The 20,472-nt window shown below is 44.3% G+C and overlaps 2 protein-coding genes and 1 pseudogene across 2 annotated transcripts; all 3 read left to right on the forward strand.

Moving 5' to 3' along the window:
* Positions 1-4,729: 4,729 nt before the first annotated feature.
* Positions 4,730-6,366, forward strand: LOC126508834 (gamma-crystallin D). Its single transcript, XM_050154263.1, has 3 exons — positions 4,730-4,738; positions 4,825-5,067; positions 6,094-6,366. Exons 1-3 carry the CDS (start codon positions 4,730-4,732, stop codon positions 6,364-6,366), a joined length of 525 nt encoding a protein of 174 aa, XP_050010220.1.
* Positions 6,367-11,429: 5,063 nt separating this feature from the next.
* LOC126508790 (40S ribosomal protein SA-like) lies at positions 11,430-17,679 on the forward strand. Its single transcript, XM_050154199.1, is given in 3 exon segments — positions 11,430-11,455; positions 16,716-17,047; positions 17,050-17,679. Coding segments are annotated over 3 exon segments (915 nt in total). The 3' UTR covers positions 17,607-17,679.
* Positions 17,680-17,706: 27 nt separating this feature from the next.
* The window catches only part of LOC126508791 (40S ribosomal protein SA-like), a 3,870-nt pseudogene continuing 1,104 nt past the window's right edge, over positions 17,707-20,472 (forward strand).

Genomic DNA, 20,472 nt, shown 5'->3' on the forward strand with positions numbered 1-20,472 from the left:
GATAATACATATTCATTTCCAATGTTTGTTTGTTTACAAGATAGGATCTCACTGTGTTGCTCAAGCCAGCTCTGAACTCTCAGTCTTTCTAACCAGCTTGCAGGTGTGTTTCACTGCGTAGAGTTGTGTGTTGTGTTTAAAATGTGATACAATATGGAGTTGTATTTAAGTCAATATCTTATTGTGTCTTACAGCTTAGTGATTTACATTGTTTGGAGGTTTCCTAAATTCCTACATCTTTTCTCAGTTGGTTATTGGGCTTTTATACACAAAGGTACAAACATATCATTATACATGAACTCTTATGTTGATATGCCATAATTTCAGGAGAGTAGAGATCCAGAAGGAGATTGACTGTTCATAGTGAAAGTTGTTTATTGCTTTTGAATTTTATTTCTCTGGACTGTCCAGTGATTAGCTATTGAGATAGAATCTTGACTGTTTATTGATCACCTATCATGGGATTGCTATATGTAGTGTTGGGGATTGAAAAACTAAAAAACCTCTCTACTACCAGAGTTAGATATAGAAATACTGCTAAACACTGTTTCAAATGGTAAGATGTGCTCACCTTTTTAAGTGAATTACTAGATCTGGGTGTGGTGGTACCACTACAATCCCATAACCCTGCCATCTGAGGCAAGAGAATCACAGCAAGTTTGAAGCCATCCTGGGCTGCATAGTGAGTTCCAGGCAAGCCTGGGCTATACATTGAGACCCTCACAACAAACAAACAAATGTCAAATGCCAAGTAATATATACTTTTATTTGGGTACTTTTTTTCTGCTGCTGTGTGTTTTATATTATCCTTGGCATTTTGGATATGGAAAGTGTTTGCCGTTTCTTTGGCACTTTCTTGTTTTCCAGTCTAGAGAAACATCCCAAATGAGAACAGTTTCCAGAGAATAGGAAACACTCTGTCCTTGCTCCAGGGACCAGACAGAAACCAGAAGATTGCATTCTAGACCCAACACATCCTGCCTTCACCATCTGCCTGGAGGACAGGGACAAGGAGGTGGAGCCATTCCCTCTTCCACTGCAGCTGCTTTGCTCTTCCCCACCCCTTCTTTGTCCCCCCAACCCCTGCCTATCAGCTCCTCTATTCCCATCTCCAAACCAGTGAGATACAGGCAGAGTATCTCCCAATCCTCCTCTGTGGTTCAGAAATAAACTTTATCAATGACTCAGCACAGCCTGGGGCTCCCTGTGCTAACGGTCTTTAGGTTCACATATCACCCTTTGAAGGAATAAACTTCAGAAGTCATCCAAGTGCTTTTTAAATGCCCCATTTTCTCTCACACCGAGTTACAATGAGCTTGCCACTTCTTTCCGGTTCCAAGAGAGCAGCCCCGAGAAGCCAGGCTCCCATGACCTTCATAGCTGATTGATGGCTCTCCTGGTAAATCACACTTCTCGGCAGAAGGTCTGAACATAAGAATGGCAAAGCAGAGTTGATGGCGGCACACAGGAAGGAAGGTGTCCAAGTGACACGACGGTGTTTAAGGTGAAATGCCTGCAAAGCGAGGAAATAAACTGTTTATGGTAGGGGCACACGTGTGTGTGCAGGCCGTTCCAGCCAGAAGACACCGGTGTCCCATCCGATTGTCCTTAGAGGCTTCATCCAGCAGTAATGGAAGCAGATGCAGAGACCCACAGCCAAACGTTAGGCAGAATCCCACAGACAAGGTGGCCAAGGATTGTAGGAGCCAGAGGAGTCAAGGTCACCAGGAGAACAAAGACCATAGAATCAACTAAGCCAGACTCATAGGGGCTCACAGAGGCTAAAGTGGCAACCATGGACCTGAATATGTCTGACCTAGATTCTCTGCACATATATTATGATTGTGTAGCTTGATATTCTTGTGGGACTTCCATCACTGGGAGTGGGCATGTCTCTGACTCTTGCTTTCCTGTGGGACCCTTTCCTCCTACTGAGTTGGTTCCTCCAGCCTTGATCCGAGGGCTTGTGCCTAGTCTTATTGTAACTTGTGCTGTTTTCCATTGATATCTCTGGGAGGCCTGCTCTTTTCTGAAGAGAAATGGAGGATGACAAATGGACGAGGGGGAGAAGGAAGAGGGGAGACTGGGAGATGGAGGAAGAGAAAACTGTTGTCGGGATGTATCATACAAGAGAACAAAGTTAAATAAATAACAGAAACCCTTGACTCTAAACAAAACAACCACAAAAAGAATGCGTAAAAAATTTAAAATATATATAAAATTATAAAAAGTATAAACCAGACAGTGGTGGCTATACCTTTAATCCCAGCACTAAGGAAGCAGAGGCAGGAGGATCTCTATGAGTCTGAGGACAGCCTGGTCTACAGAGTGAGTTCCAGGACAGCCAAGGCTATTACATAGAGAAAGCCTGTCTTGAAAAACAAAACAAAACAAAAATATGGACCGATTCAAAACATTAGAACATTCCTCTAAATGCCACACCAAAGTACATCGGCTTCCACAGCCCTCAAGGGACCAGTTCTCACCTCCAGGGAAACTCCCAATCCACAGACTCCACAGTAATCTCCTGTGTCCTCTCTCCCCAGGAAAATACCTTAGCATCGTGGAGCCTGAAAAAATGGGAGAAAGAAACCCCACAAAAGGATGAACATCACATTTTTCTCTCCACCCCAGTGAAGCAAGACTCAGACGGATGAAATATGTTAATCTCTCAGAAGAGCTGTTTTCACATCCTTCTGCCTGTGGACTGGCAACTGCGCGAACTGCACAGATTGTCCTGCTTGGGATGCTGTCTTCCACCACCGCTTAGAGAGCTAGGGTTGATCATGGGTCGCTTCCGGGATTAGACGGCTCCTGAGCCAATGGTACATACTCACCTCCAGCTTCCCCTTCAGTGGCAGCCCAGTAACCCCACACCTGACACATGCTCACCTCACACACTGTTCAACAACATGCAGGCTCACACCTGACACATGCTCACTCACACACTGTGTTCAACAACATGCAGGCTCACGCCTGACACATGCTCACCTCACACACTGTGTTCAACAGCACGCAGGCATTGAGTCCTATATAACCTTGTCACTCATGGAACTTCCTGTAAGCATTTAAACAGAGTCACAATTTGGCCCACCCATTAGCTTTTCTTGTCTATAAGAAGTCTGGGGTGTTGCCCTTGTTTGTTCAGTCCGGGGTTAAAATAAAGCCTCCACAATGATCAATAAAATCTCCTTGTTTGGGCCCTGAAGATGTGCTCTAAATATAATTTTATATCAACAAAAGCAGTGATTCCTCCCCCCCACACACACACTCCTATGTACAAGCATGTCCCCTTGTGCTCCTTCCTCCCTGATCCATCTCGTCCAAACTCTTTGGTACACTGAATAATAGTTTTCTCCTACTTTACAGTTTTTGCCAATCAACACTTCCCCCGCCCAGAGTCCAAGACTCAGAAACAACTCCGACAAATGTAACACTGCTCTCAATTTGTGTTTTATTATTGAAAATGTTCCAATCATAATGACTATCTGTATGAGATACCCTGCCTACCTATTCTCAGCTTTTCTAGACGAGTTTGTAGCATGTGTCTATGTGTGATCAGAAAGCCAGAAACCAGAAAACAATAACTGAAATCATCATAGCGCACAGAGCAGGGGCTTCAGTTCCTAAGCACCAGCTGACTGAGCCAAAGGCAAGGCCAAGTGCTTCTGTGGGCAAAAGAAGTGTGAGCAATTATGTGGGCATGAAAGGAGCTAGGCAAGCAGCATCTTCCACTCTGCTGCTCCTTCTGCCCCATCTGACTTCTCCAAGCCAATAAATCCCCAGGAAAGTCTTCCTAGAGTCCTGCTTCCTACGGCATTCCAGCCCTGGCTCCTCTAAGTCTTTTTCTCTGTTTACCCTCTCTCTCCTACAGCACAAAGGCATAGCCAAGATCCCGCCAGAGCTGTGTACCATGGAGTCTAAGGTCTGATGGGTTTTGTGTTTAGCTGGACTTGGTTTTCTCACTTCCTCAGACTCAAATTTTTCTTTTTATCTCTAAAGTTAAACAAATAAAACTAGTTTCCTTTTCAGTTGCAGACCACACATTGCTAAAATGTTCTACTTTACCTCCAGGGTGCAACAAAGTCACAAACAATACTGGAGACAGTGTTTGCTTGTTTGGAATTTTGGTTTGCTTTGGTTTTTCACGGTGAAAGTGTGAAATTCTGGCAATTCCCTTGGTAAAATTGTTTCAATTTCTTTCTTACAACCTTTAATTCTAAAAGTCTCCAAAGGACTTGAAATTTTCAACCTTCAGCTGAGTCTATTCCTGTCCTATTAATCCACGTTGGGGGTTGGGCATCCACAAGCAGTAAGTATAGCAGATCTTACACAACTTAGATTTACCACATTAAGACACGCTCTGCTCCCGACTTATACGTTTTTGTTTTGTTTAACTATACAAAGAAGAGTGTGGTCTTTGAAATGGCTGAAGCCCTGCTTCTATTATTAAACACACAATGTGCCAAATTACTTTTTTTCAAACAATCTCAATAGCATCAGCTAGCGATAGCAACCCGAGCGCTCCAGAGTGAATAGGACCGAAACCCACAATGAGTCCCGTGGGCTACGGTAGCAAAGAGAAGAGAGGAGAACATGAGAGTGCCCTGCCCCCTGAGAAGCCCTATTGTGTTGTTCCTGCCAACACAGCAAACCTCCTGCTATATAGACCCTGCTCCCAGCCCTACACACCAACAGCGCCATCCCATCCGAACCGCCAACACCAGCCATGGGGAAGGTGAGCCCAGGGCACTCAGGGCCTGGGGAGGGACCAGCCCTCGGGTCCACACACAACAGACCTCTGAGCCTTGCATTGCCTTACAGATCACCTTCTATGAGGACCGCGGCTTCCAGGGCCGCCACTATGAGTGCAGCAGCGACCACTCCAACCTGCAGCCCTACTTCAGCCGCTGCAACTCTGTGCGCGTGGACAGTGGCTGCTGGATGCTCTATGAGCAGCCCAACTTCGCAGGCTGCCAGTACTTCCTGAGGCGCGGGGACTACCCTGACTACCAGCAGTGGATGGGCCTCAGTGACTCAGTCCGCTCCTGCCGCCTCATCCCCCATGTGAGTCTATATTCTGATCAAAACTGAGTACCCTAATTTCAGGTTAGATGTAGGGCTGAGTCTTTAGGTTAAAAAAAAAACCCATGAAAGCTAGAATGGATTAGTTCATAGCCCCACCCTCCAACACACACACACACACACACACACACACACCGAAGAGCAAAGTGTTACCTAGTTACAAATTGGCCCATAAGTATTATGCGCAGTAGGACAGTATCGGCAGCATGGGGGATGTATGAAATCTGCATCCTGTCTTGTGATCATTTAGGATGGAACAATAGACAGGTTAAATGTGCTTATACTATACGGTGGTTACTGAACACAGAAGTAATATATTCAAACCGGCTTTCCTCTTTTTTACCTTCTTTGTGTCTCTGGGGTTTCCTCCATCTAGTCAGAGAACTTTCCCTCGACCCAGACCAACACAGATGCTTTACAGCTGCGCCACTTCTTTTTCTTGTGTGTTTTGAAATGCTGTCATTTATGAATGATTGGCCCTTGGGTTTAGTGATTTTATATCCCCACTTTTATATCCTCATTGTATTTATAAATTATTGTCTGAGCAACTGAGGCTTTAGATATTTAATATCTTTATGTATTTGAGTATAAAAACAGGCCCCTCAAATGACAAACCTCAACAACAAGCTTTTAAGGCCAGGATTTTGCTGTGAGGCTTGCTTTACAGTGCAGGTCATCCCACCCTGGTAGTGTCTGTGACGCTTGCTTTACGGCAGGAGGTGGTCCCACCCTGGTAGTGTCTGTGACGCTTGCTTTACGGTGTGCTGCACAGGAGGTGGTCCCACCCTGGAAGTGTCTGAACTCACTCCCATCTCCTTTTCCTTCCATTCGCTCATAACTTTCTGACCTTAGAACATCACCGAATCTGGCCGCATTGTAACAAGTTTATAAGGAGCCCAAGCTAATCAATGTGTCCGTCATCTGTTTCAAATGGCTCAGGCAGGTGAGGCCATCCTAAGGCTTTAGAACTGTTTCATCACTGCTGGTCTCTGTCTCTGGGCCTGCCAGGCCGGTTCTCACAGGATCAGACTGTACGAGAGGGAAGACTACAGAGGCCAGATGGTAGAGTTCACTGAGGACTGCCCCTCTCTCCAGGACCGATCCCACCTCAATGAGATCCACTCCCTCAATGTGCTGGAGGGCTGCTGGGTCCTCTACGAGATGCCCAACTACCGGGGGCGGCAGTACCTGCTGAGGCCCGGGGAGTACAGGCGCTACCATGACTGGGGTGCCGTGAATGCCAGGGTGGGCTCTCTGCGACGGGTCATGGATTTTTATTGAATTGGTTTTTCACTCTACCCTTTCTCCATCTGGAAGTTAATAAAATATTTTCTGTGTGTTCCTGGCACTGATTTGTTTCTCTTTTTTTCTTTCTCCTGCTTGTTTTATGCTTATTGGTTCAAAACAGGGTCTCAGTACGTAACCCATGCTAGCCTCAAACTTGTGCGTGTATGTATATGTGAGCATGTGTGTGTGCATGTATATATATGAATATGTGTGCATGTGCGTATGTGCATATGCGTATATGTATGTGTGTGCATTATGCGTGAGCATGTGTATACATGTATGTGTATGCATGTGCATGTGTTTGTATATGCACGCATACAGCCCATATATGTAACACCTGATTTTGTGTTACACCCTCGGTACAGTTCGCGCAACACTGTACCATACTGGAGATCGAAAGAACACAGAGAGAGAGATCAGGGTCATTCGAAAGAAGATCAGCCGAATGCCCGTTTGTTCAGATATGGGGGAGTCCTTATCTACCTAACTGCTGCACAAGGATCTCAGCCCAGGCAGGTGGGAAATTACCATATGAACAATGGAGACAATGCCCTGCAGCTAAACACCAGGCAGGGCAGGAAGAGCACAGAAACACACAGGAAGCTTAGTTAGCTGACCACAAACTGTCCCCACGAATGCACCCCAGGAATAAGGGCAGACCAGGGCCCTACACATATATATAGAACTTGGAGGTTAACCTGGCTGTTAGTTGTGAGCCATCTACTTTGGGTCCCTTTGCAACAGGCCTGTGCTGGCCTGGCCTAATGCATAGGCTAGAATCACTGGCCTAGGGGCCCAGACAGATTTTTCTCTGATGCCATGATGCTTAGATTACAAGCGCCCCCCCCCCAGACCAGGATTTTCACATGGGTCTGGGCATCAAACTCAGACCCTCATGATCGCAAAGCAAGTGCTATATGGACTGAGCATCTCTCTGGTTCAAACTTGAGATGCTTTTGATTCAGCCTCCACACTGCCGGGATGACAGATGTGCACCAACACCCTGCCCAGCACATTAGTTTGCTTAAATGTGAATGCATACCACACACACACACACACACACACACACACACACACACACTGCAAGTAGCAACCACAGTGTGTGATCCACGAGTAACAAATTCTCACAGTAGAGGTACACCTTCACATGAAGAGAACTTTACTGTTTATAAAACATCTTTATGGGCTGGAGAGCTGCCTCAGAGGGTGAGGGCACTTTTGAGGATCCAGGTCAAGTTGCCAGCAGCAATATGGTGGCTCACAGGTGACTGTAACTCCAGTTCTAGAGGACACAAACCCTTTTCTGACATAGGCAGGCACACGTTATATATACATATATGCAGACAAAGCACTCATATAAAGTAATAGCTTTTAAAATCTTTTTTAAAGTAAAAATAAAATACCTTCATAGCATGTCTTCATTTGAGTCTCCAGACTGTGAAAAATGTGTTAACTTCATTGATGGGAATAGAAGCCGATTCAGAGTCCCACAGGCAAACCTTAGGAGGAGCTTTGGGGTCCTGCAAAAGAGGGGAAGGAAGGACTGGAGGAACCAAAGGGATCAGGGACACCAACAGGACACAACCCACAGGACCAACTAACTGGGACTCATGAGAGTTTGCAGAGATCAGGGAGTCTGCAAATAGTTATGACGGACTGGCTCAGTATTCTTGTGGGCTCCTAACAGTGGGAGCAAGAGCTGTCTCTGACTCCTTTGCCTATCTGTGGGACCCTTTTCTTACTACTGGGTGCCTTGTCCAGCCTTGATGTGATGGCATGTGCCTGGTCTCACAGGAGCTCGTTGTGCCATGTGTGGTAGATGTTGTCCCCGGGAGGCCTGTTCCTGCCTGCGGAGAGGTGGGGACAGGGTAGATCTGGGGAAGAGGGGAAGTAGGGGTGGGGAGACTAGGGGGGTGGAAAGAATGGGAGACTTTGATGGAGATAAGTAAGAGAAAAATTAAAACAAAACGAAACAAAAACATGATGCTTCAAACCAGATGGTTAGAAATCTCCTCTATGATCAGTTTCTTTGAGGAGTGACCATCTGGAAACCAAGATTCAAAGAAGGTGTCCTTATTTGAAATCGGGTTTCTAAGATTGGGTACCATAAGGGACTTCAGAATATATCTCTCTCTGTGTGTGTATGTGTGTGTGTGTGTCTGTCTGTCTGTCTGTCTCTGTCTCTATCTGTCTCTGTCTCTGTCTCTCTCTTTCTCTCTCTCTGTCTCTCTCTCTGTCTCTCCCTCCCTCCATCCCTTTCTCTCTGTCTCTCTTTCTCTGTCTCTGTCTCTGTCTCTGTCTCTGTCTCTGTGTGTCTCTCTCTCTCCTTTTTTACTTAACTGGATGTTTTGTCTGCATGTATATCTGTCTGTGCACCACTTGATGTGATGCACATCACAGGGGCTGTTGGGCCCCCCGGAACTTGAGTTACAGACAACTGTGAGTCGCCATGTGGGTGCTGGAAATAGAACCAGATTCCTCGGGAAGAACAGTCAGGTCTCTTAACTGAGAGCCCTCTCTCCAAAGCACTTCTGATCCCCCAAAAGTGGTATAAAAAGGAGGAGTTTGCAAATCTCTTCCAGACTCCCTTTCTGCTGTGGTGGTCACCTGATACCAAAGTGGCCAAGGACAAATAATTAGAGGAACATATAGAGTAGAGGGAAAACCTCCACTTGCTTAGTCGAAAGGGCAGAAGCTCCAGCAGCATTCCCCCATTACTCCAGTCACCTTACACCAAGAAGGTGATACTCAGGAAGAAAAGGACACACAAAGTTCAGAGATGCTGACCTCGGTGTTCTCAAAGCTGTGAATCAACACCAACAACCCTTACCTTGAGATTTCTTGTAATGGGGGTAAAATAGACCCGTGTGTACATAAACCCTGGAAGTGGGTGCTCCATTTTTGTTAGTTGAATATATATGTGTAGTGGACGCAAAACAGGTTGTTGTTTTTCCAAAAATTACTGGTTTTCATTGTGGAATCATGGAGATTCAAGTCAAAGTAATGACAGCACAGACTTCAGGTTCTTAACATGGGATTAGTGCAAACAACCAATGAAGAACTGAATTTAAGTACACAGATAATTGATAGTTTCATCCCCCTTGTGTAGACATGCACAAAGTTATACATGCTTATACAGTCTTGTACATACACAACATGTGTTAGCACACTATGCACAAGGTTCTAGGAAGCTAAGACCTCATCCACTTATGTCTGCGCTCTCCTTGCCTCTTGCTTTTACTACCTTCTCTTCTATTATACTGCTGTGGCCATTGCTAGAGTTTTTAGAAAGAAACCTACTTCTAAGTGCTTAAACACTAATCTGGTTGTATCTTTTCTCTCCTCTACAGGATGGAGCTAAAGTCTGGTACCATGCACTTGGTCAAAAGTCTTGGTTTTTGACCCTTGGAGGTCATAGGCCCTAGATGGAAAGCTCCTACTGTTACTTACCTATTGGATTGCCTTCTAAATAATTATCTTTAATCCCCTATATTAGTGTTACTACTAGCTTTCGTCAGGGGAGTTTCTTTTTGCGGTGGGCAGCAATAGCTGCAGAAAGAGATGTATGACTAGTCAAAGCCCAGAGAATAAAAGTGAGTACTGAGTGTTCAGCCATAAATGGTACCTCTATACGACACTGCCCAACGCTCAGGGAACATTGTGGGAAAAAAAATTGTAAGAACCTGGGGATGAGGTGAAGTCTCATCCTGGTATGTCAGATTTGTATGTGTGTGTGTGCGAGAGAGAGAGAGAGAGAGTGAGAGAGAGACAGAGACAGAGAGAGAGAGACAGAGAGACAGAGAGAAACTAGAGACAGAGAGACAGAGAGAAACTAGAGACAGAGAGAGACAGAAAGAGAGAGAGCACAATGGGTATCATATGAGTCTTTTGAAACCTCAAAGTCACACCTAGTGACATACTTTCTCCAACAAGGCCAAATCTTTGAATCCTTCTCCAATAGTTCAGCCAACTGGGGACCAAGTATTCAAATATATGAGCCTCTGAGGACCATTATTATTTAACCACCATGCATGGCACTTTTGAACTCACAGCTTTGATTTCCTGCATGAGACCTGCATAAGATAAATATCCTGTCCAGGAAATGGGAAGGGTCCAAGAGTGTCACTAAAGGTTGTTGGGGGATAGAGAAATTTCTTCATTGCTGTGACCACTAATAAGATGCTGTGTTTCTTTCAAAAGCCTTTTGCCCAACCTTAATGAAACCTTGATAACTCATTGGTTTGTTGGGGGGGCAGGAGGAGAAAGAAAGGAAAGTAAACGAGGGCCAGACTATCTGGGAAGAAGACACACTATATACATCTACAAAAGTATCAAAATGAAATCCATTATTATGTATAGTTAATAAATGATAATTAAAAAGACAAATGTTTTTAAGTGTCAAAAAGGCCTACAGGACCTAAAAGCAACAACAGATTTACGCTGTTTCTCCACTACCCATAACAAAAATTCTTGCTTCTCTGAGAAATTAGCCCCATTTTCATTTATTACCTAACTGCAGTCACCCCTTGCTCTCACCCCCACACACAACAAATGACTCCACAGCTCTTTACCCTTCCTCAGATCTTCCTCACCTGCCTGTAAGCTGCTGCTCCTCCACCTAGTCTTCAAGCCAGCTCAAAGTACCCTGATCTCACAGCCAGAATGAGATCAGAGTTGGCTGGGCTGTTTTAGACTCAAGAGCAAAACCAAGTCTATGTTAAACAGACGAACAAGGTGGAAACCTGTTACTTCAGCAGCTAGAAGTCCTGGGACAGCACCAGAATTAAGGATAGTTGATCCATCAGGCTGACAAGAACAGCCTCAGGCTGTTGTGTCCTGCCTTAACCAGCATCTGTATCATCCTGGAGCTGGTATCCTTGGTAACCAAAGGTGAGTGTAAGATGCAACAAGAAAGGATGAATAAAGGAAAACACCAAGAGCAGTCTTTAGCCACAGTTACAACTATGTCTAGAGTACACATCCCCACATCTAAAGAGGTCCTAAAACACCATCAGATTCTTAAGAGTAGCGTAAAGAAACCAGAAAAGAACGAGCAAATGACGACAGAGAGAGGAGACACAAGGTGAGCAAAACACCAACTGAAAAGAAGATTTAAAATATTAATGTTATTATTTTATAATATTAAAAGAAATTTACTTCTTAACACTTATTAATTCTCTTATAATCCTTGGAATTGACAAGCTACCAGGGATGGAACCTCCAGTCGCCACATTCCCACTTTCTTAGCTGTGCTGATAAAGAATGCTATGAGAAGCTGGAGAAATAGCTCAGCACTTAAGAACACTTCCTGCTCTAGCCTGGTCTACAGAGTTGTAGTAGGAGGCCGTTTGTTTCCGGCTACTCAGGCCCAAAATAACCACACAGAAACTGTATTAATTAAATTGCTGTTTGGCCCATTAGCTCTTGCTTCTTATTGGCTAACTCTTATGTTAATTTAATCCATTTCTATTCATCTATGTATTGCCATGAGGCTGTGGCTTACCGGGTAAAGTTTCAGCATCTGTCTCCAGTGGGGCTACATGGCTTCTCTCTGAATCCACCTTCTTTCTCCCAGAATTCAGTATAGTTTTCCTGCCTAGCTCTACTCTGTCCCATCAGGGCAAGCCAGCTTCTTTATTCATTAACCAATAAAGGCAACACATAGGCAGAAGAATCCCCCACATCATAGGATGAGTTCTAGGACAGTCAAAAGCTACACAGAAAAACCCTGTCTCAAAACAAAACAACAGCTGTAGCATGATTAGTTAAAAAAAAAAACCAGACAGATATAACAGTCAAAAGCTACACAGAAAAACCCTGTCTCAAGACAAAACAAAACAACAGCTGTAGCATGATTAGTTAAAAAACAAACCCAGACAGATATTAGAGTTCAACCTAAAGGTCAGAAAAGCAAGACAGCCAGCCCCTGGCTCATACCTCTACTTCAGTCCATAATGGTGATCCTGCCTCCAGGAATCCTGAGAGCTGTCTCCCCCAATCTTATATTTTTTTTTATCTAGAATTATAATTAAAGCCCAGGATGATCCAACATTTCAGAGAATCTCTGTTGCAGTTTCTTCTGAGTTCTGCATCCAGAACAATTTCAAGGCTGTTGGCTGAGATGATCCAGCCTCACAGAATATTCCAGTCAGGACATGGCCATAAGTCTAAATTTTCATTGGATCCCCATAAGATTAATATCACCCCCAATCAGCAGGAAGTAGCCTAGAAAACTATGCCCACATCCCCCCCCCAAAATGGAATATGGATGTTTGTCTTTGTTTAGTGTGTTGGTTACAAGTTGTTATGGAAAATGATCAGGAAAAAAAAAGGCAAATAAAGGAGATCAAATCAGGGAGGAACTGCTGTGGGATAATACTTTTGTACACAGTAAAGATTTGTCACTTAATAAAATAATATTGTTTATTGGTTTAATAAAATGTTGATTTTATTAAAATTTTATAAAATGTAGCCAGGTAGGAAGCATAGGTGGAGCAACCAGACTAAAAGCATTCTGGGAAGAGGAAAGACAGAGATGCTGTCACCAGCCAGATGTAGAAGAAGCAAGATGAGAACACCTTACTGAAAAAAAGGTACCGAGCCACATGGCTAAACATAGACAAGAATTATGGGTCAATTTAAGTTGTAAGAACTAGTTAGTAATAAGTCTGAACTAATAGGCCAAACAGTTTATAAATAATATAAGCCTCTGTGTGTTTCTTTGGGACTGAATGGCTGTGGGACTGAGTGGGATAGAAATTTCCATCTACAAACAGCAACGAAAAGAACACTGGCTGCTCTTTCCAGAGGACTTGGGTTCAGTTCCCCACACCCCCATTGTAGGTCACAACTCTCCATAACTTCATTTCCAGGGCATCCACTGTCCTCTTCTGACCTCTACTGTCACTGAACATGCATCTTGCATATACATACACTCAGATACACACAAACACATGAAATAAATATTTTTTTTTTGAAAAAGAACGTCATAAGAGCAGCACAGAAGTCAAGCACAGGTATAAGCCTGTAGTGCCAGCACTGAGGATGTCAGCATTCCCAAGGCCAGCATCCTCAAGGCCAACATCCCTGAGGCTAGCATCCTCATGGCCAGAATCCCTGAGGCCAGCATCCTTAAGACCAGCATCCCTGAGGCCAGCATCCTCAAGGCTAGCATCCTCAAGGCCAGCATCCTCAAGGCCAGAATCCCTGAGGCCAGTATCCTCAAGGTTAGTATACTCAAGGCCAGCATCCTCAAGACCAGTATCCTTAAGACCAGCCAGGGTGACCTAACAAAAGGTTGTCTCAAAAATAAAATACTAACAAAAGTACAGTTGGAGAGAGAAATGAGAACTAACTTTAGATCCAGTGAGTCTACTCCTAGGATTCTATCCTAAGGAACAAATTCTAGGTTACAGAGTGTTATATGCAAGCAGTTTATTGTGGTGATAGCCATAGTAATAAAGAGTTAAAAAAGGCCAATCTTCTGTAGCACAGGAATAGTAAACCACGGCATTTTTATAATGAATACTTGAATGGTTTTCAGAGACTACTTAGGAGATCATAGTCTGGAAGGTGTTTGATATAGTTGCAACGAAAATTTAAAATTTTTAAATTCTATTTATGATTGTGGAGGCCCAAAAATGTGAGCCCATTTCTATGTTGACCAAAGGTCAGAGAGTTGAAAACTTACCTCTAATTCCTTCAAAGTTATTGAGCTTCTACCTCAAGCAAAGTTCCCACCTAGAGGTAGACCAAAGAGTTCTGCTTTCTCACGGTTATTGTCAACAGGTGTGGCTAATAGTCAGACCTCGTGTTTCAGAAACAGAGAAGTAGTTACGTTTCTACCTCAAACAAAAGTCTACGGATTCAACTAAATTCCAGTTCCCTTAAGGAGATAACATTGGATTTCACCCAGGGAATGGTTTGTCTGGTCCAGGGTGTGAGCATGACTTGTTTTGTTCTAGCAACAGAATGTTTAACTATGAATGTAGCCCACAACCTTCAATTGGTAAGTTTCTTGTATTATGTCAATGCAGTTTTTTGTCTTACTTCTACCTTTTGGGGTCAGGGGTATTTTAAGCAGAGATGGAAATTAAACATGGGAGAATTTTCAGTTCTCTCTGGAACTCCCTCCTGATACTATCCTATATGTTTCTCCATTTTATTATTTTCATTTGCATCTTCATATTCTTTACTATTTTTCTAAATCCCCACACCTCTATCCTGGTGAGAAGTACTTTTGTCGAGGCTGGTCCCTGACATATGATATAATTTCTACCTGAACATTTTATACATTCTTGCTGAAAGGCAGCAGTGTTTTTGTTAGGTGCACACTGTATAAAGAAATTGGTCTCTATTCAGGAGGATGCCTATATGTTTTTCTTTGGGTTCTCCTTCTTATTTAGCTTCTCTAAGAACCCAAATTATAGGCTCAATGTCCTTTATTTATGGCTAGAAACCAAATATGAGTGAGTACATCCCATGTTCCTCTTTTTGGGTCTGGCTTACCTCACTCAGGATAGTGTTTTCTATTTCCATCCATTTGCCTGCAAACTTCAAGAAGTCCTTGTTTTTCACTGCTGAGTAGTACTCTAATATGTATATATTCCATACTTTCTTCATCCATTCTTCATTTGAAGGGCATCTAGGTTGTTTCCAGGTTCTGGCTATTATCAGGCGATCCTTTATCAGGCGATGAAAGGAGACAGACACCCACATTGGAGCACCGGACTGAAATCTCAAGGTCCAAATCAGGAGCAGAAGGAGAGAGAGCACGAGCAAGGAACTCAGGACCGCGAGGGGTGCACCCACACACTGAGACAATGGGGATGTCCTATTGGGAACTCACCAAGGCCAGCTGGCCTGGGTCTGAAAAAGCCTGGGTTAAAACAGGTCTCACTGAACATAGCGGACAACGAGGACTACTGAGACCTCAAGAACAATGGAAATGGGTTTTTGATCCTACTGCACATGGGTTTTTGATCCTACTGCACGTACTGGCTTTGTGGGAGCCTAGGCAGTTTGGATGCTAACCTTACTAGACCTGGATGGAGGTGGGTGGTCCTTGGACTTCCCACAGGGCAGGGAACCCTGATTGCTCTTTGGGCTGACCAGGGAGGGGGACTTGATTGGGGAAGGGGGAGGGAAAGGGGAGGCGGCGGTGGGGAAGAGACAGAAATCTTTAATTAATTAATAAAGAAATAAATAAATTAAAAAAAGAAAATGAGGGTAAAAGAAAAAAAGAAGAAATTGGTCTCATTGTGGTATTTCTTGCACGCATGTGCTGTATTTACATTGCGTTCATACACACCCTCTTTAGCCTCTCTTATTCCCATGTTCCCCCTCCAACTGGTCCCCTTCCTCTTTTCCAAATAGTACTCCTTATATTTTTACATCTCTTTAAAAAAAAAATCTAGATTGTTAAATTTCAGACCATGAGAATAAATATGCAATATTTGTCCTTCTGAGCCTAAATGATTTTGCTTACCATGATGTCCGCCAGTTCTATCCACTTCCTTACAGATGACATGATTTCCTGCTTCCTTATGGCTGAATCAAACTTCATATGACACTTTCTTTAGCCATTCATCCACTAGTGGGTACTAGGCTGATTCCATACCTGGGCTATAAGATAGTTCCGTGATAAACAAGGATATGAAATGCAACCAAATTTTGATACAGTTTATTGCATGTGTGAGTGCAGTACATGGCACAAGTATGAGAGGGTACATGCCCTCCTCTGTCTTACTCCTTTTAGGCAGGGTCCCTTCCTGAACCCGGAGCTCTTGTTTTTTTTGTTTTCAGCAAAGCTGCTAGTCAGTTCCCACAGTCCTCCTGTCTCATCCCACACAGAGCTGGGTTTGCAGGTCCGCAGAAGACCACACCTTGCTATCACATAAGACCACAGCTTATTCTATAGATTCTGGCATCTGAATTTAAGTCCTCAGAGTTGTGCAACAAGTACTGTTACCCCTGGAGCCGTCTCTCCAGCCCCCAGTAGCAGTAATTTTCAAAGGAAGCATCTGTTGCTGTTTGATTTTGAAGTAAAATATTTCCATGACCCAAAATGTTGATATGTAAAGAAAAATTTAAAAATAATGAGCTACTCTTAATTCAACTTCTCCTGGAAGTAAGTGCTGTGTAAGCATGGTTGATATTTTCATTTATATGATTTTAAGTGTATCCCAGCCATCATACTGTTTGATACCACCACTGTGTACCTCTGGAAGTTTTCATCATTCCAGACTGCAATTCTGCCCTCATTAAACATCAACTCCCTGCTGTCAGCGCTGCCCCGGGACGGGTCCATAGTTGCTGTTCTTGATTCCCGATGTAACTTAAAGAGAAACTTACACAATCGGAGCCCTTGACGTCCTGCAGATGAAGGAGGAGGATGTCCTCGCTGCGGGAACCCACTTAGGTGGCACCAACCTCGACTTTCACATGGAGCAGTACATTTACAAAAGGAAAAGCGACGGCATCCACATCATCAGTCTGAAGAGAACCAGGGAGAAGCTTCTGCTTGCAGCTCGGGCTATTGTTGCCATCGAGAACCCTGCCGATGTCAGCGTCATCTCCTCCAGGAACACCGGGCAGCGATCAGTGCTGAGGTTTGCTGCCGCCACTGGAGCCACTCCAATTGCTGACCGTTTCACCCCAGGGACCTTCACTAACCAGACCAGGCAGCCTTCAGGGAGCCACGGCTTCTAGTGGTGACCGATGCCAGGGCTGACCACCAGCCCCTCACAGAGGCGTCTTATGTGAACCCGCCCACCATTGCCCTGTGTAACACAGACTCACCTCTGCGCTACGTGGGCATCGCCATCCCGTGCAACAACAAGGGAACTCACTCAGTGGGCCTGATGTGGTGGATGCTGGCCCAGGAAGTACTCCGCATGCATGGCATTATTCTCTCCCGTGAGCACCCATGGGAGGTTATGCCTGATCTTTACTTCTACAGAGACCCAGAGGAGATTGAGAAGGAAGAACAGGCTGCTGCTGAGAAGGCCGTGACCAAGGAGGAGTTTCAGGGCGAATGGACTGCACCAGCTCCTGAGTTCACTGCTGCTCAGCCAGAGGTGGCTGACTGGTCTGAGGGGGTGCAGGTGCCCTCGGTGCCCATCCAGCAGTTCCCTACTGAAGACTGGAGTGCCCAGCCAACCACTGAGGATTGGTCAGCAGCTCCCACAGCGCAGGCCACCGAGTGGGTTGGAGCCACCACTGAGTGGTCCTGAGCTCCTCTGCAGACACCTGAGCAAAGGGAAAAAAGGTGGAAGGAAAATAAAGTTCCTACAAACTGTCAAAAAAAAAAAAAAGATAAAGAACAAATCGACAATGGGTAGAAAACCCTTGTCCGCAGACAGCCTGCATGTTCGCTCACCAGCTCCCCGGGGAGAGCGGGCACTTGGCTCTTCCAGGCCTCGCGGTATTTTGGTGTGTATTTCTGCAACAGTACATACCAAGCTGTGTCATAATTTATTTGTTTCTGTGTGTGTCCCCAAGATTACAGTCTAAGGTCCCAGAAGCCTGGGACCCGGTTCCTTTGCCTCTGTCAGCTCTGCATCACACTCTAATCTTGGCACGTCAGTGGCCATGATACCTAGTTGTCAACAAAGCACAGGAACGGATGACTGGGTAAAGAGACATCTGTCCTGTCCAATAGACTCAGTGTCCTGCTGGCAGAAATGACTTTATATTAGCTGTCAAAACTCCTCCTGGGCTATGCAGAGGCTCTGGCAACCCCTTGGCTGTTAGTGTTGAACACTCAGCGTGTAAACGAGTGAATGAATGAATTGGTGAATAAATGAGAGGCAGACGTGTGACAGCCCCAGACTGTTTTTGAGCAAGGGCTATCAAAGGTGGCTTGTCTTCTGCTGCCTGCCGGTGGGATGGAGCTGAGCCCGGCTGTCAGTTTTGTAAATATAAAAGCCAACAGTTAGTCATTAACTTGTATCATACCAATTCCAGTTAATCAGCCCAGCTCCTTAGCACAATTTCCCAGCCTGCCTCTTCATCCACATTTTGAATATTTTTTTTTTTTTTCTTTGGCTTCACGTGGAAACATGGTGAACCAATCCTATTATTGCCATAGGGGTGCTTGTCCACTCAGTCCATGGCACACCTAGGGGTACAGTCATTCAACCATCTTAACCAGGGGCAGACATTCCTTAGCCTGTTGTCCCTTAGGGCCCGCACTTTGTTCTTGTAAATAAAGATTTACTGAAACACAGCTGTCTCTTTTTGGTGATCTGCTATTGCTTTCACGCTCGTCATCTGTAATGGTGGGACAGGGGGACAGAGAACTTCTGCGTGTAAAGGTACAGGTATTAATTATCTGGTCCTTTGTGGGAAAGGAAGTTGCTGATCCCTTTTCCAGAGGAAGCATGACAGGAAGGAAACCCACACCACGCCGTCATGTATTCACGTGTGCAAAGGTCTACCATGTACCTGTTTAAAATGAATACACCATGTGTTATTCCTCCAGCTGCCCTGGAGGAAGAACTGTAGAAACAGTCCTGCTGACAAGATGGCAGAGGTATGCAGGATAATTGATGCGAGCGAACCTAACGCCATATCTAGTGATTGTGTATTTTATTCCTAATAAGAAAATATTCATAGAACATTTGTTTGATCATCCTCTGTATTGTTCATTCGCTCTCTAGGGTGATTCTTCTATAGCTAACTCTCCTTAGCTGGAAAACACTGGAACCGTGTGGTGCCTGAACCCCACATGCCTCCCCTGTAACCTGCAGACTCAGTGGTACTCTATCATACTACTGTACTCCTAGCTCTCCCTGTAAGGGCCACATGCTTCTCAACAGTAAAACGGCACTTCTCGTCAGCTAACATGGGGATTAAATGAGATAATTAGTAGCTGGAAAAAGGACTGTATTTAATGTAATTAGGGTTTTTGAGGTACTCTGCTAAGTGCTTTCAGCTTGCATTATCTCATTTGGCTCTCCCCAAGCACAGCAAATGCTGCCCCGACTTGAGAGCTGAGGCGGAGATATACAGGGACCTCGTCTCTTCCTTCAGCAAGCATTTGAGTTATTTGTTTATTTCATTGGCAAATAAGGGAGTTTTGCATGGTAGTTCTTGCCCATAATCCTAGCACTTAGGAGGCCAAATAGGAGGATTATGCGTTCCAGGCTATCCTGAGCTACCCTTCTTCAGGTAAATAAATAAATCTGATGAAAAGACAATGTTTTGAAATACATATTTATGGTGTAATGAATGGCTAAATCAAGCTATTTAACATAGGGGCTACCTTCATTTATCAATTATTTATGACAACTACACTAAAAATTCTATTCGGACAGCAAATTTCAAGCATACAGTACATTCTGAACCCATCTCTCCTATGTCTCCCACTTGCTTATGGAGACACTGTAATCACGTACTCACCGACTCCTGTCCACGCTCTCACCCCATATCCTGGCCACTCCTAGTCTGCATCACATAGGAACCGTAGCTGGACTCCCTTACTCTGTTGAGATTGGTTCTGGGATTCCTCGGGTAAATAGAACCATGCAACATTCCTGGATTTCTGCCCTCTTATTCCACCTACCACAGCATCCTCCAGGTTCAGACAGATGATAGCATCCCCGTCATCCTCGTCAAGATCTGAGCACATCCTGGTTTAATTTACTTTGGGTATGTAGGTCCCTAGTCCTAGCAGGATCATTTGGGAGATCTGTTTTTGTTTTTGTTTTTTAATGTATTCTCTAAAAGCTCACCCCACCAGTGTGTAAAAGTCCCATTTTCTCCTCCACCAATGTTTGTTACCTATTTTAATTTATATGTATGTAAGTGCGCCATGAGCGTGCATGAGCCCAGTGAAGCCAGAAGATGCCATCATATCTCCTAGAGCTGGAGCTCCAGGCGGCTGTGAGCTGCCCAGCGTATGTGTTAGGAGCCAGACTTGGATGCTGTGGATAAGTAGCAAGTGCTTTAAATCACTGAGAACTTTCTAGCCCCTAAGTTGTTGTATTTTAATCTAAAAAGATAAAACAATATCAAAAGATACTAATCGTTCTAACAGGTATGCTTTCATTTATTTTTTCAAATATTTGTTTTATTTTACTTATGTGTAATATTTGA

The sequence above is a fragment of the Alexandromys fortis genome, unplaced genomic scaffold, assembly GCF_014885135.2.
Source record: "Alexandromys fortis isolate MF-2015 unplaced genomic scaffold, M_Fortis_MF-2015_v1.1 scaffold_40, whole genome shotgun sequence".
Taxonomy (NCBI): domain Eukaryota; kingdom Metazoa; phylum Chordata; class Mammalia; order Rodentia; family Cricetidae; genus Alexandromys; species Alexandromys fortis.

Excerpts from the sequence above, each read along its gene's own strand:
- LOC126508834 (XM_050154263.1), top strand. Across the intron at positions 5,068-6,093 it reads CCTGCCGCCTCATCCCCCAT|GCCGGTTCTCACAGGATCAG; the intron begins GTGAGTCTATAT and ends TGGGCCTGCCAG.